The sequence below is a fragment of the Schistocerca piceifrons genome, chromosome 2 (assembly GCF_021461385.2).
Source record: "Schistocerca piceifrons isolate TAMUIC-IGC-003096 chromosome 2, iqSchPice1.1, whole genome shotgun sequence".
NCBI lineage: Eukaryota > Metazoa > Arthropoda > Insecta > Orthoptera > Acrididae > Schistocerca > Schistocerca piceifrons.
Window position 1 is genome coordinate 878,930,607 of NC_060139.1, and position 17,394 is coordinate 878,948,000.

Genomic DNA, 17,394 nt, shown 5'->3' on the forward strand with positions numbered 1-17,394 from the left:
ACATTATCGCCCATGATCACAGCCGACAGCTCTTTGTTCAACTCGATAGACAACTATAGAACACAAATATAACTGGAGATAGCTATACGGGAAATTATTGGTCACAGTAGACTGTTCATTTTATGCATGTACCGGTAAGTATGCAGATTGAAGCGACGAATGAAAATTTGTACCAAGACCAGGATTAGAACTCCGATCTGCTGCTCACTAGACAAATGCGTTAATCACTACACTGCCCTAGCACAACGGCTATGCACAATTGCAAGGGTTAGTACGTCTCCCTGCTCAATCCAAATTCCTATTCACGCCTCAGCCCACTTCGTAATCCCCCTAAACTCAAACAGCTTTGCAGAGGCTGTCAATCTGTATTGAAATAGCACCTCAGCATCAAACGAAACGGGATATCCTACTTTAAACCCAGACGTAGGTGCTTTAATCAAATGAAACTATATGATTCCAGAGAGCTGTTCAAGACCCAAGATGTCTGAGACTTTAAAAGGTCTCTGGAACCGTATACTTTCATTTGATTAACCTATTCATAACTGAATAAACCAGGAATATGACAACATACAGCGTACAACTTCTTTCACGTATTACTAATATTTCAATGCGTAGATTTCGCTTTTCGCAGTAGTGTTTGCAAACAGTTGATAGTATCGTACAAACACGATGGTGAGTTTTCAACACCAAATGTGCAGAATCTTTAGTGTCATAACTGCCCTCAGTAATCTGTCTAGCAGCGGAATGTACGAGCATCCTGCTTTTTTTCAGAGGAACTTTACACATGAATTTGGGTGGAGCTAAACTTATCTTTATTATCCCTTCCTCCTGCGAAATTTATTTTGAGTTTCTGCTTAACGAATAAAAAATAAAAGCGACACAGTCTCATCAGCATACACCTTTTTCTTTGTTATGTTGATTTCGTATCTTCCTTTGTTTCACTAACAATGAGATGAATATTTCCTTTAAATGGCTGCAGTCTTCGCCGCGCACGAGAGTGCAAAATTCGTCGCGAGTCACTGAGGCCTCCGTAAGCGTGCAGGAAGCTCTGGCGACATTGGATCCGAGTAACTTCCAACCTCCGATTGTCAGAACTGGTAGCACAACGCCTACACCTCAGACATTAGTGTCCTGTTTGGACACAATACTGGTCGAATCGAGCACACTCTCTCAGTCGCAGGTAAGTCGCGCTGACCGCCTCTCTGCCATCTACCCTCGTATTTCTGAACATCATGACTCTCAGCTATTACATCTCCTCTGTCTCTACGCTCCTGTGTATATTTGTAGATGTGTCAGTCACTAAAATTTCAGTGCCTCGGTTTCAATGGCTTCAGTGATTTTAGATTCTGTTCCTAAAAATACTGGTCGACTATAAATGATAATTGGGACTGAGTGCTGTCGTCCGGGCGAAAATTTCTCCATTACATTCTTGCGTGTCGTTTTTTAAATTGATATCAATTTTTCTTTCTCTTCCTGCCCTTTACAGGCTAGGGAATTAGGAAGTCGACTGGTGGCTGCATAGATGGACCTTCTACTACTGCAGAAGACTTTTACACAAAGATAGTTTTAATATGTTAAAAACATGCCGTATTAAGTTTTTTAATAATTGAACGCATGGTAGATACAATGATATTAAAAATTATTTGCTGAAACTGATGGAAATACACTTTGTGATCAAAAGTGTCTGGACACCGCCAAAAACATACGTTTTTCATATTAGGTGCACTGCGCTGCCACCTACGGCCAGGTCCTCCGTATTAGCAAAACCCGTAGTCATTAGACATCGTGAGAGAGCAGAATGGGGCGCTCCGCGGAACTCATGGACCTCGAACGTGGTCAGGACATGGGGTGTCACCCGTGTCATACGTCTTTACGCAAGATTTCCACACTCCTAAGCATCCCTACGTTCACTGTTTCCGATGTGATAGTGAAGTGGAAACATGAAGGGACACGCATAAAAGCGTACAGGCCGACCTCGTCTGTTGACTGACAGAGACCGCCGACATTTGAAGAAGGTCGTAATGTTTAATAGGCAGACATCTATCCAGATCATCACACAGGAATTCCAAGTACTATGACAGTTAGGCAGGAGGTGAGAAAACTAGGATTTCATGGTCGAGCGGCTACTCATAAGCCACACATCACGCCGGTAAGTGCCAAACGACGCCTCGCTCGGCGTAAGGAGCGTAAGCATTGGACGATTTAACAGTGGGAAAACGTTGTGTGGAGTGACGAATCACGGTGCACAATGTGGCGATCCGATGACAGGGTGTGGGTATGGGCAATGCCCGGTGGACGTCATCTGCCAGCGTGTGTAATGCCGACAGTAAAATCCGGAGGCGGTGGTGTTATGGTATGTCGTGTTTTTCGTGGAGGGGGCTTACACCGCTTGTTGTTTTGCGTGGCACTATCAGTTCACAGGCCTACATTGATGTTTTAAGCACCTTCTTGCTTCCCACTGTTCAAGAGCAATTCGGGAATGGCGATTGCATCTATCAACACAATCGAGCACCTGTTCACAATGCTCGGTCTGGGGCGGAGTGGTTACACAACAATAACATCCCTGTAATGGACTGGCCTGCACAGATTCCTGACCTGAAATCTATAGAATACTTTTCGGGTATTTTGGAATGCCGACTTCGTGCCAGGCCTCACCGACCGACATCTATACCTCCCCTCAGTGCAGCACTCCGTGAAGAATGGGCTGCCATTCCCTAAGAAACCTTGCAGCACCTGATTGAACATATGCCTGCGAGAGTGGAAGAGCTAAGGGTGGGCCAACACCATATTGGATTCCAGCGATGGAGGACGCCACGAACTTGAAAGTCATATTCAGCCAGGTGTCCGGATGCTTTTGCTCACATAGTGTAGTGAGGATACAGTTTTACATTTGACTGCACTAGATTGCCTGTATTGGGTGCGGATATGTTGAAATTTGGTGGTGTAAAGAGTTGGGTAGCAGAGGTCTGTTAAGTGCAGAAGACCACTGGTGGAAAGAAAAACTGGTCTCTGTGCAGGCACAATACGTATGGAAGCTGGACCGTGACCACGAAGAGGAGAGAAATGGAAAGGATGGGATGTGTTGAGGAAGCCCTAATGTTGGAAACGATCGAAACGAGTGGCTTGGTTCTTACAGAAAAGACAGGTGTCACTCTTTGTGTATGAAGTCTGTACAAGTTGCGTTGAAAGGTAGACTGTTTTTATCGGTATAGCGAAATCTCAAAACTGTAAATGAGAAGACAGTAGGATTGTTGCAGTAAAATTTTGGGATGTGCATGATACATGTACAATTTGGAGTAGAAGAGAGAGGAATTTGATGAAATGGTAAGTGATTCGTGCAGGGGAAGTTGAAATGAAACAGAATACGAAGAGTTCAGTGATACGATGGGGAGTGATAATTGCATTTAGGATATTATTTTCAGAGAGCATTCAAATAAATGAAAGATGAGCCGCGTCAAGAATTTGTAAATGTGGAAGATGGTGGAGGGGTGCAGACCCATCTTTGGTCCGGTGGAATTTTTAATAGATCCTGTGCGTTCTCTTGTGAGAAAGGTGTGGTTTCCATTTCAGGTACGAAAAAGTACCTCATCTCAACACATCCTTCAGCTTACTCATCATGCAAGGTAACTCTAAAGACTACAAGCGGGGAAAACTGACGTGAACAATTTCAGGCCGTTGAAAACAAATAATGAGACAGGCTGGAACGTCAGTTTTTTTTCTGCTAACTGAAGGTCCTGGTAGCTAAAGAGACCAAAATGCTTAAATGCGTCAGAAGCGTATCATGACGTGAAATGTGCATTGGCCTTTCAATATCAAAATGATTCCTTTAAAAAGTGGAGCATTCCTCTCAGTACTTTGAGTTTATCTTTGTATAGGCGGGCTGCACATGACAGGTGGACTGGAACAAGTGGCTCATTACATAAAATGTTACAAAAATCTGCACCGTAGTTGTGAAGGTCAGACTACAAAAAAATTCTGTGGATGTATGACGCGAGGAATTTGGCGGCCTGAAGATCAGACGACGTATCCACATCCTCGTGAATGCATTCTGCACAGTTTTAAATTACTTTTCCAACTCCTCAAGTACTTTTAAATGTTTTCGCGTATCTAACTTGTTTCTTGTTCTACGGCGTCATGCGAAACCGAGAAAGGACAGTCCTAACGAATGAACTTCTGTAACTGTATCTGCCCTGAAGGATAATCTTAATTCGATTGCACGCATTTCTTACACATTCACTACTAACCATTAAAATTGCTACACCAAGAAGAATTGCAGATGATAAACGGGTATTCATTGGACAAATATATTATACTAGAACTGACATCTGATTACATTTTCACGCAATGTGGGAGCATAGATCCTGAGAAATCAGTACCCAGAACTACCAACTCTGGCCGTAATAACGGCCTAGATACGCCTGGACATTGAGTCAAACAGAGCTTGGATGGCGTGTACAGGTACAGCTGCCCATGCAGCTTCAACACTATACGGGGGTGGCCGAACGGTTCTAGGCGCTTCAGTCTGGAACCGCGCGAACGCTACGGTCGAAGGTTCGAATCCTGCCTCGGGCATGGATGTGTATGATGTCCTTAGGTGTCTGCCCCCGGTAGCTGAGTGGTCAGCGCTACAGGCTGTAAATCCTAAGGGCCCGGGTTCGATTCCCAAGAGTAGTCACTGGCGTATTGTGACTAGCCAGTTGCTCGGCCACCATTGACCAGACGTTTCCAGTTGGTGAGGGATCTGGAGAATGTGCTGGCCAGGGCAGCAGTCGAACATTTTCTGTATCCAGAAAGGCCCGTAAAGGACCTGCAACATGCGGTCGTTCATTATCCTGCTGAAATGTAGGGATTCGCAGGGATCGAATGAAGGATACAGCCACGGGTCGTAGCACATCTGAAATGTAACGTCCACTGTTCAAAGCGCTGTCCATACGAACAACAGGTGACCGAGACGTGTAACCAATGGCACCCCAATACCATCACGCTGGTTGATACACCAGTATGGCGATGACGAATATACACTTCCATGTGCGTTCACCGCGATGTCGCCACATACGAATGCGACCATCATGATGCTGTAAACAGAACCTGGATTCATCCGAAAAAATGACGTTTCGCCATTCGTGCACCCAGGTTCGTCGTTGAGTACACCATCGCAGACGCTTCTGTATGTGATGCAGCGTCAAGGGTAACCGCAGCCATGGTCTCCGAGCTGCTGCTGCAAACGTGGTCGAACTGTTCGTGCAGATGGTTGTTGTCTTGCAAACGTCCCCATCTGTTGACTCAGGGATCGAGACGTGGCTGCACGATCTGTTACAGCCATGCGGATAAGATGCCTGTCATCTCGACTACTAGTGATACGAGGCCGCTGGGATTCAGCACGGCGTTCCGTATTACCTTCCCGAACCCATCGATTTCATATTCTGCTAACAGTCATTGGATCTCGACCAACGCGAGCAGTAATGTCGCGATACGATAAACCGCAATCGTGATAGGATACAATCCGACCTTTATCAAAGTCGGAAACGTGCTGGTACGCATTTCTCCTCCTTATACGGGGTATCACAACAACCTTTCACCAGGCAACGCCGGTCAACTGCTGTTTGTGTATGAGAAATCGGTTGGAAACTTTCCTCAAGTCAGCCCGTTGTAGGTGTCGCCCCCGGTGCCAGCGTTGTGCGAATGCCCTGAAAAGCTAATCATTTGCATATCACAGCATCTTCTTCCTGTCGGTTAAATTTCGCGTCTGTAGCACGTTATCTTCGTGGTGTAGCAATTTTAATGGCCAGTAGTGTACATTCATGTTCCAAGCACGACTCACGACCCGACCTCACAGCGTCCCTAAGCCAGTACTCTTTCTTCTAGCTTTCAAACTTCACAGAAATTCTTCTGCTTCCCTTGTCTCACTAACTTTCCTGGGAGCCAGGGGATTGTTTCGATTATGATTTGGAGGTAGATGGCGTACTGGCGAAATTGTCAGTGAGGAGGGAGGAGGGCGGGGGAGGGGGGGAGGAGGAGAGGCTCCTGAGCTGTGCTTCAATAGCTCAGAAGATAGAGAATTTACGATACTGCAGTGCCAGTGTCATTCTGATTATGACGCAAAGTTCCATTGCATGTCCAAAGGATAACATAGGCCCTGCAGTATTGTATTTATCTACCGATACCGCGCAAGCGACTTTCAAGTACAGCGTCTGGCATGTACGGAAATATACATAATGGATGTACGGGTACAGGTCGTAGACGCGTGATTGAGGACGATGGAGGTTTGGGTTTGGTCGTGAACGATGCACGAATAGCCAAATGGTAAGGCGGCCACTCGCGATAAGCGGGAAATCCGGGTTCAAGTCCCGATCGAGCACAAAGTTTCGTTGTCGACATTCCATTCTACAGCTGAGGGTTGTGCTTATTCGCAGTTGCGAATTCGTTTGGTGGGTAGAGAATTTGCCTGTGAAAGACAGAAGTCCTGAGTTCATGTACCGTTTAGCCACGCGCTTTTACCTTGTCAGGAAGTTTCAAATCAGCGACACTCTCAGACAAAAGCTGCTAATAAAACGGCGTATTCATAACAGACCTAGATAATGCATTCTTCACAAAAAGCAGAAGGTACTAGGTTCTAGAAGGTACAGAAGGTACTAGGTATTATAGGGGATCCCATATTTACTCACTCATTGCCTTGAAATTTCAGATAAGTCAGTCACTGAAAGGATTTGAGATGTACGCGGCTACGATACCTCTAACCGGCACGGCGAGGACCAACAGGCTCCTGACGACGAAGGGCAACCGCGCAACCCTTCTGGTCGCTGAAAAGGTCCAGGGAGCGGTGGTGTCAGCAGATGGCTCTGAGGTGGTGGCGCTCGACGCTCAAAAGGTACGGTGGAGCACACATATCATTAAACTGTACGTCTTGGTTATTTCTTCGGTTCTTTATTATGATGTACATTGTAAGTCTCACGGGAACTGCATAACATTTCGTTTCGTTCTCGCATAAAGCTGAAAGAAAGTATAAAGAACCTAAAGTAAAACAATTCTAGCTGGTTTTGTTGTGTACCTCTCTAGGAATGCCCCAGGGCTCCGTCCTCTCCTATCCTTTATTTCCTCTGTACTGCCGATATGCTCCTTCGCCAGTTCACCTCCTTCAGTATGCTGATGATATAGCTTTACTCGTCCTCTGTCCTATACGCAAGAAATCCCAATGAGCTCTCCACATCCACCTCAGTCAGATAACCTAACCAATGGCTCCCGAAGATCAACTCTTCCAAAACCCCGGCAATAGATATAGAACGAACCACCTGCATCTTGTGGCTCCATGACTTCTACCTTACTATTTACAATCGTCCTGTACAGTTAACTAATACACAAAAATATCTTGAATTAATCATCGACGCAAATAACGTGGAAACCTCATCTACTGACCATCCAACGGTAAGCACAATATAAACTGAATTTACTAATAAGCCGGACTTGGCGGTTGCACCCCTCCACTGCCATCCACACCTACAAAACCTTGATCCGACACATCCCTTCCTATGCAAATTTTGCATGGATATCTGCACCACCAAAGTTCTATACGTACTTGAACATCATGCTCTCCACCTTCCATCACGCGCCAAGTTTATATAAGTATCTTCTGTCCTTGAACACCATGCACTCCATCTTGCTTTCTGCATCAGTTCATTTTCCCTGACACCAATCCTATGGCAGCTCATCACATTCCCAGCTCTCCTCAATCACATTCAAACAATTCACACCACCCAAGGTTCAGAATGGTTCAAATGGCTCTGAGCACTATGGGACTTAACTTCTGAGGTCATCAGTCCCATAGAACTTAGAACTACTTAAACCTAACTAACCTAAGGACATCACACACATCCATGCCCGAGGCAGGATTCGAACCTGCGACTGTAGCGGACGCGCGGTTCCAGACTGTAGCGCCTAGAACCGCTCGGCCATTCAGGCCGGCACACCACCCAAGAACTTGACTCCAATGTTCCTATAGTTTGCCCTCGAATTTCCAATCCTAGTATGTTGTTACACCTCTAGTGACACATTCCACCAAGCCTACACTTGCAAACCCTCCACAGCCTCTCCCAAAGAAATTTCAACACTCTCCACCTCCCAGACCATGAATTCCCTCAAGTCATTTACCCATGCTACCAATCTTCAATCCACCCTACCATTCCACCTCATCAGAGCTCCCTTTCACTCTCTGTATTTCCATACACCTTTTCCGCTTCCCCTCTTCAACCCCTGCTCCCTTTTTATTGATACCTCCACCGCCGGCCGCTGTGGTCGAGCGGCTCTAGGCACTTCAGTCCAGAACCACGCGGCTGCTACGGTCGCAGGATTGAATGCTGCCTCGGGCATGGATGTGTGTGATGCCCTTAGGTTAGTTAGGTTTACCTAGTTCTTAGTTTAGGGGATTGATGACATCAGATGTTAAGTCCCATAGTGCTTAGAGGCATTTGAACCTTTCTTTTTCTTTTTTTTTGGAAACCTACACCCGCTCCTCTCTTCTTTTCTCCCAACAGCCACTCCTATTCCATCGATACCACGCACCATTACTCCATCTTTACGGTACCATTCCAAGACCCTCCCACCCTCCTCAGCGACCAACCTTCAACCTTTCCCCCTTCAACATGGGACTACCTATCCCAGGGCAGGTCCTCCCATTCTTACTGAAAGTGAGGTGCGTTTTTTTCAGATCAGAGTTTTTTAATTTGTGTTTTAAATGTACTTTTATTGTTTCTCGTTTTACCGCTTGCTGTTACTGATTTAAATAATACATTAACAAAACGACAGTATTTATTTTTATAAGTACAGCCCTAACTTTCATATTTCAATTTTTTTAACTACCTCTAAATACCTCAACTTTATCTTAGTATTTTTTCATCTCAGTTAATGGTTGTCAACTGGCCAAAGAGCGGATTGAATCCCCGCCTACACCCACCAGTTTGGAATGAAAGAACTGAGTGTGCATGTAATGTGTCTGCAATCGTGATTTACATTTTCCGTGTGTAACGGTACGATGCAGTGACCGCTACTGAGGGATACTGCAGCTGTTGTTCTGCTTTGTGAGCATGGGATTCCGCCTTGCATGGGTGTTGTAGGTTAGAAGGTTCGACGAGGGATAAAGGAGTCCATCAGAGGAGTGAGGTTCGTTGGTTGGTTTGTAGATTAATGGGACTGAACTGCAAGGTTATCAATCCCTTTTTCTTAGTCACACCGGTCTCGGATTAAAACCATAATCCAAAAGAATCCTATTGGTTGAAATCCGGGAAAGGAACAAAATGCGATAAACTAACTGATGTAGAAACCACTGAAAGGATAAATGCTGTAGAAGGCGTTACAACGATATAGCAGACGTCCTGGGCTGGATGATCTCTAGAATAAAAAAGGATGAACCAGCCACTCTACAACACACCAAAATCTCCAGCCTGAATACAAAATGCAAGAGAAACACAGGAAAGACGAACACCAAGTCGAACAGACAGCACCAGTAGGAGCGAGGAAGAATTAAAATGCAGGTAGGGTGAGGGCCTGAAAGATGAAGATGTGGTTCCCACCCTTAAACAAAAGGATAAAAACCCACTTCGTATGTCAAGAATAGAGAGAAACAGGCGAAAAGGGCCGCAGGATGAACTGAGTCTTTTGGGACTAGTGATAGATCCATCCGAATCTGTGGTCGAGATGTAGACCATGAAGGTTTATGTGAGTGGACTTGTAGGAGAGGTGGTAGAGGGAAAGACTCGAGCTCAGTGATAAGTGGCTGGACACTGACTGCAGTTGTAATTCCCGATCTGAACCACCATTGTAGGAGATGGAGTGCCATGCTAGGGGAAAGGAGTCCGCAGCTCGTGGTCGTGCGGTAGCGTTCTCGCTTCCCGCGCCCGGGTTCCCGGGTTCGATTCCCGGCGGGGTCAGGGATTTTCTCTGCCTCGTGATGACTGGTGTTGTGTGATGTCCTTAGGTTAGTTAGGTTTAAGTAGTTCTAAGTTCTAGGGGACTGATGACCATAGATGTTAAGTCCCATAGTGCTCAGAGCCATTTTTAGGGGAAAGGAGAGAGTGAGGATGTCTAGGCGAGCTGTGAATGTGAGCCATGTAATTGGCAAGCAACTGTTGCCGCATGATCTGCCATGGAGGAACCTCAGCTTTTATGAGTAGACCGCTCACAAGGCTGGTTCGGAAAGTACCCGTCGCAATTCGTACTTTGGAGTGGTGTGTAGGGTCCAGCATCTGCAATACTGAGGGCGATGCTGAACCTTACGCCAGGTTCCCGATGACAAGGCCTTTGTACGCCTGAAACAGTGTAGGGCGATATGCACCCCAGTCGGTGCAGCTCAGACAACGAAGATTGTTAAGATGCTGCCAACACTTCCGCTTAAGCTCACGAAGATTGGGAAGCCGAGTTAAGTGGGCGTCGAAAACCAGTCCTAAATAGCGATAAGAGCCCACTACGTTAAGAAGATGGTCATACGATAAAACTGTGGGTGAGGGTGAATTGTGCGACGGCGACAGAAGTTCATGACACAATTCTTGGTGGCTGAAAATTGAAAGCTATGGGTGAAACCACATGACTCGGCCTATTGTATGGCTCCCTGTAGTCGACATTCAGCCACACTAATAGTATAAGGGTAAAAGGAAACGCAAAAGTCGTCATCAGGTAGGAAGGGTGACACAAAGGCCCCGCAACTGCTGTGAGAGCATTATTGGCAACTAAAAAGAGAGGGATGCTTAGTACAGAGCCCTGTGGGACCCCTTTGTCTTGGGTGTGGTGGGAACCGTGTGAAGCACTGACTCGAATTCTGAAGATGCAGAGCACGAAAAAGTTCTCTACAAGGGATTGCGCCACGCAGACCCCACTCATGTTATGTACTGAGAATTTGGTATCGTCAAGTGGTATCATATGCTTTCATAAGGTCAAGAAAGACGGCATATGGGTGACGACGGCGGGGAAAGGCCGTTCAGCTTCAGACTCCAGGTATAACAAGTTGTCAGTGGTGGAGCGACTTTGGCGAAAACAGCCCTGGGACCGAGCCAAAAAGGCTCCGAGACTCAAGGAGCCGGCGCACTATACGTTCAACCAGCTTACACAGAACGTCCTGAGATTAATAGGAGGATAGCTATGCTAATTTAACGGGGCCTTACTAAATTTTTAAACTGGAAAGATTATACTTTCTCGCCATTGCGATGGGAATTCGCCGTCGCTCTAGACACAGTTGAAGATGACAAGGATGTGGCGCTGGTAATACGTTGATAGATGGTTAATCATTTGAGGATGGATGCATTCTGGCCCAGGGGTTTTTTCGCGACAATGTGCAAGGGCACTGAGAAATTCACACTCACTGAACGGGGCATTGTATGGCTCAAGATAGCGTGTAGTAAAAGATAAGCGGTTTCGTTCCACCCGCTGTTTTACGGTACGAGAGGCGAGGTGGTAACTGACACAGACGTTCAAGCATAATGCTCAGCAAAATTCTCTTTGATTGCTTCTGGGTCTGTTTAGACAGCTACATTCGTGGAAATCCCAGGTATACCTGCAGGAGTGTGATACCTGTAGAGGCGCCTGATCCCAGTCCAAACCTGGGAAGGAGAGGTTGAAGTTCCAATGGTGGCGACGTACTGTTCCCAGCACTCCTCCTGCTTCCGTCTTCTGATTATCTGATGGACCCAGGCACAGAGCCATTTGAGGGAAATGAGATGCTCCATTGACGGGTACCACTTATGACGTTGGAGGGCCCGCTAACGATCTCTAATCGTCACAGCGATTTCCACAACCGAGGCACTGTCTTCCACCTGTGGCAACCTGAGGAACAAGCGATTGCCGATTCAGCTGCAGAAACCACGACATCGATGGTGCCATGCGATGGAGATCCAACAGTGGTAGTTGAGCTGAAAGCATCCCACTCAGCCCTGGTAAGTGATATCTGGGCAAGCGTCTAGGCGAGTGGCGTTGCAGGAGGGATAAGAAAGTAGTCACTGCCACACAAGTTGCCATGAACTCTCCAGCATGAAGATGGTAGAAGGCCAGAACTGCAAACTGAGAGATCAGTGGCTGAGTATGTGCCATGTGCCACACTGAAATGATTAGGGGCACTTGTATTTAGGAGGCAAAGGTCGAATTGAGCTAGTAGATTCTCGATATTTTTACGACAGCTAGTAATCTTGGCTCACCCCTACAAAGGGTTAGTCCGCAGCTCGTGGTCGTGCGGTAGCGTTCTCACTTCCCACACCCGGGTTCCCGGGTTCGATTCCCGGCGGGGTCAGGGATTTTCTCTGCCTCGTGATGAGTGGGTGTTGTGTGTTGTCCTTAGGTTCGTTAGGTTTAAGTAGTTCTAAGTTCTAGGGGACTGATGACCATAGATGTTAAGTCCCATAGTGCTCAGAGCCATTTGAACCATTTTTGAACAAAGGGTTAAGTACACTGAAATCACCCAAAAATAGGAAAGGTGAAGGGGGAAGTTGAGAAATTAGTGCAGCCAATACATTTAGTGGTACTTCAACATCTGGAGGAAGCTACATGTTGCACGTGACACCCTGTTACAAACATTACGATTTTCGTAACATCCCAGGTAGCCACGAAGGGTGAGGGTCTGGGTTTCCAGAAGGACAACGCAGAAAGCAGGAGTAGCTGAGAAGTTATCGTAGCTCAGTCAGGCAGGGGGAAAATACTATGCAATTCCACTACAGGATGACACTTCCTGTAATCTGGGAAGGTATGAAGGGACCAAGGAAGCAGTTTACACCTCAGGGTCATCTACAGCTTCTGGTTGAGTACCTGTATCTATTATCATCGCTGCTGAGGCGTCGACGAGGTCTAGGTGCTTGGAGGACGCTATAATCTCCACCTCGTCCTCTGACGCGAAACTGGTAGGGACTGTTAGTGTGGGATCCACTGGAGTTTCTTGTTTCTTATCAGATTTCTTCTTCATCTGTTCGCCTCAGACGTAATTTCACCATCATTAAACTGCTTTCCATAGGTAAAAACGACAGTAAAATACAAATGACAGTCCAGTTCCACCGTTTCCTGGATGCTCCTTCCTAACAATCTGCACTTTGTCAAAAACGCTTATTTCAGTGAATTCCTTAATTTTTGGTCCATAGAACGATTCCCCATTCGTCTAACCTCCACTTGTGTACTTTCATTACCGCGTCACGTACCTGCTACACCACCGGGCAGTGTTGAGTCTCTGAGGGTATTGCGACTCGAGTGTGTATCACTGTCAGTCGCACGTGATGCCATCGATGGTGTTGGTTGTGGACGACGTAAAGTTAGATGCACTCTTATTTAACCTCTACAGGCACAAAAAATGGTTCAAATGGCTCTGAGCACTATGGGACTCAACTGCTGAGGTCATTAGTCCCCTAGAACTTAGAACTAGTTAAACCTAACTAACCTAAGGACATCACAAACATCCATGCCCGAGGCAGGATTCGAACCTGCGACCGTAGCGGTCTTGCGGTTCCAGACTGCAGCGCCTTTAACCGCACGGCCACTTCGGCCGGCTCTACAGGCACATATAAGACAAACATTTTCTCTTTTACTGATGTAACCCTTTACACGTTACTCTCATTAGAAGTACTAAATATACTGGTCAGAGCTATGCATAAATAAGCTATCATTAAGTAATTGCAGCTTTTACCTGTGTAATTATTCGATTACAGGCAGTAATATAATTCTTCGAGCCTGATGTCCCCTCTGTAATGGCCCAAGGCCTGCCATGTCCTCAGAGCGATGTCCTCACTCAAACACGAAAACAAGCATTCATGGCGTAAAAGCAAATAGTTGGACGTTTCAACTGCAAAAGGTGTTATGAATGTAGAACAACCACAACACAAATATCTGAAAATTAAATGTTTTGTAGAACAAGTTGCAAAAATCTGCTTACCGTGCAACAAGCCCTTGAACTGATAGGGTTCCATCTCGAGTGAAGGATGATTACGACTTAATACTCCATTGACGATGATGTGATTAGGGCTAAAGCACAAGCTCTGATTGAGCAAAATGAGGAATGGAATCTTCGATACCGTCCAGAGATCGCGGTACCATATCAAAGTCGGCATGCAGAAGACCACACCTTATAACAATATGTTTACTTTTGTGCATTAACTTACAGCTACATGAATTTCCTAAGGGACCGAAGTTTATCATGCATTTACCAGAAGAATAAGGTGAGGAGAAAATATTTCGCCGTATGCAACTTCCGTCCGATTTCGACGAAACAATTCGTGAAATGCTCTGAAGCTCCAGATACATGTCGCACAATGTAGCTTTTCACATAAATCTACTGCTATGCAGTATGGCCCTTTCACATTACACTAAAATAATATTTTTAAACAATAATAATATAGTGGCAAGACATACACGTCCGACACAAATTACAAGAGACAGAAGAGTGAGTAACTGCTCATCGAGAATATCTCGTACGTCAAAAGAATGTGTAAAAGTGTTCGTCTTTTGTCCGCCTTTCGCGCAGCGGCTTTCAAAGTCAATAGCCCGCTGCATCTCTGACGGCGCTTCCACAATAAACATGTCACGCCACAGGACATTCGTTTTTTACATTCTCGCAACGTTATTTGCAAATTGTAGCTGTTGCCGAGCGACTGCTCGGTTAGTGAATGATTTAAAATGGTAGGGCAATCACATAATGTTACAACCTCCCACTCAGCAACAGCAGTTCCCTCGCTCTGAGGTCAACATAGTGCTGAGCATGCAACAGCTCAGCCCCAGTTCGAAACCTCAGCTACAGCAGTCACCACATCGCCCCACACCAACGAGTAATTAGAGTTTGAGATGAACTTGTAGTGATGTTGATGTTGAACTTTGTACTTCAAGAGATCAGTTGTTAATAAGTACATCAAGAGATGCTTTGCTAGTCAGGACAGTTTTAAATTATCCAGTACTTCTGTGGCAAAAAATTGTGTCCATATAAATTTTTTATTAATTTATGTAAAAAAAGAGCTAATATTTCATGTGTTCCGGTGTGATGAGCCTTCTAACTACGCAATCAAAGAACCCACAGTTTCGCCTGATCATAACAGGCCGACACTTCCTAAGGCAGTTTAGGGAAATAACAGGAAACCTTCACCGGGGTGGTCGGTGGGGGAATAGAGCGCCATCATACTCGATTGTCGCATCGCAGCAGTGGTGGGAAAGTACACTGTAGCTAATTTTGTAAGACAGACCACGTGTTGCAGTCAGTTAGATAGGAAATACAACCAGGCCTTTGCCTTTGATGTCCTCAGGACGGGAGCTCTGCTACCTCGCTGACCTCTCGCAGTGACGTGTCCGCTGCAGTGCTGTCGGCGGCGGCGGCGAAGGCTGCGCGGCTGGCCTTCACGTACTTTCGCCGGGCGGGCGTCGGCGTAGCCTTCCAGCAACTCGGCTACGTCCTCAACAGTGACGTCATCAGTGTTCAGGTAGACCACAGGTGCTTACAGCGTTTATAAAATGGTTCAAATGGCTCTGAGCACTATGGGACTTAACATCTATGGTCATCAGTCCCCTAGAACTTAGAACTACTTAAACCTAACTAACCTAAGGACATCACACACATCCATGCCCGAGGCAGGATTCGAACCTGCGACCGTAGCAGTCGCGCGGTTCCGGACTGAGCGCCTAGAACCGCTAGACCACCGCGGCCGGCTACAGCGTTTATATATTATACCGGGCAATGCCACAACTTATTGATATCAGTGCCTCTTAACTGCACAAAGTAGTATCAAAGAGGACTCGGATGCGTTCGCGAGTTTTTTCATCAACGAGATTTGTAGAAAAAATTACAAGAAATGTCAACAGTGGTTGGGAGAAAGCTATGACAAGTAATAGACATACTGACTATATCCCATGTGTAGTTAACTTGCAGGCTAGGCAAGCGACGGAATCGGTCGTTGAATGTAGAATATTACTTGCCATACTGCTACGGATAGTCACCTACGACAATAAATCACATCTAAACGCCCAAAGAAGAGCCAATAACTCTAGATCCAAAACCTCTCTCAGTGTCATACCATTCATTGTCTTGATTATATGGAAGTTGTTTCTAACGCCTCCCAAAGCCATCAGATCTGGTGTTTTTCCCTCTGCAGTACTCACCCGACAGGTTGCTTTTACTACAGTGATATTAAATATTTCCATGACTGTGGCATGTCTACTACGGGTATCTAGGAATATTTAACGTTCCGCTTTAGGGACCAGTAGAGGCTATACACTCGTAACTGCTGTTGAGATTCGAATTATAATCAGATATGGATCTTGAAAAATGCTCTCAATAAATACGCTCTTGTAAATAATGTTTTAGACTCGTGAAATCATCATACAACGAAGAGCCAAAAAAACTGGTACACCTGCCTAATACCGTGTAGGGCCCCAATGAGCAAGTAGAAGCGCTGCAACACGACTTGTCATGGACTCGACTAATGCCTGAAGTAGTGCTAGAGAGAACTGAAACCATGAATCCTGCAGGGCAGTCCATAATTCCATAAGAGTGCGAGGGGGTGTAGATCTCATCTGAACGGCACGTTCCAAGGCATCCCAGATATACTCAATAATGTTCGTGTCTGGGGAGTTTAGTGGCCAGCGGAAGAGTTTAAACTCAGAAGAGTGTTCCTAGAACAACTCTGTAGCAATTCTGTCACTTTGTCCTGCTGGAATCGCCCAAGTCCGTCAGAATGCACAATGGACTTGAATGGATGCAGGTGATCAAACAAGATGCTTACATAAGTGTCACCTGTCAGTGTCGTAGCTAGGCGTATCAGGGGTCCCATATCTCTCCAATTTCACACGCCCCACAGTATTACAGAGCCTCCATCAGCTTCAACAGTCCCAGGTTGACATGAAGGGCCCTTGTATTCATGATGTTGTCTCCATAGCCGTACACGTTCATACACTCGATACAATTTGAAACGAGATCCGTCCGACCAGGCAACGTGTTTCCAGTCTTCAACAGTCCAATGTCGGTGTTAATGGGCCCAGGCGAGGCAAGCAGTCATCAAGGGTACACGAGTGGACCTTCGGCTCCGAAAGCCCATGTCGATGATGTTTCGTTGAATCACTAGTGATTCTCCAACAGAAAGAGGTTCCTACTCAGTGGTCTGAAGATCACCACAGTAGTGGTCGAAACCGGTCACCTTAATAAATAAATCGTGATCAAGACTGTTTTTAATAGTGAATATTTGTAAGACACTGATCACTGCCTCTCCCATAATGTATTCAAACTTATTGTCGTGTATCCGCAGCGCCGCATTCTGCCTGTTTACATATCTCTGTATCTGAATGCGCATGCCTGTACCAGTTTCTTTGGTGCTTCAGTGTATAACACTAACTATAACTATGAAAGTAATTGAAAAAATTGAAGAAACTGAAAGAATAGTGATCATGATTGAGAATTTCAGT

General features: G+C 45.8%; 1 protein-coding gene across 1 annotated transcript in view; it reads left to right on the plus strand.

Annotated features, from left to right (window-relative positions):
- LOC124775959 overlaps positions 1-17,394 on the plus strand; it is a 211,652-nt gene that overhangs the window by 94,452 nt on the left and 99,806 nt on the right. Inside the window, exons 6-8 of the mRNA XM_047250801.1 lie at positions 980-1,180; positions 6,686-6,868; positions 15,246-15,419. Coding sequence (XP_047106757.1) covers positions 980-1,180; positions 6,686-6,868; positions 15,246-15,419 — 558 coding nt within the window. The remainder of the gene's footprint in view (positions 1-979; positions 1,181-6,685; positions 6,869-15,245; positions 15,420-17,394) is intronic.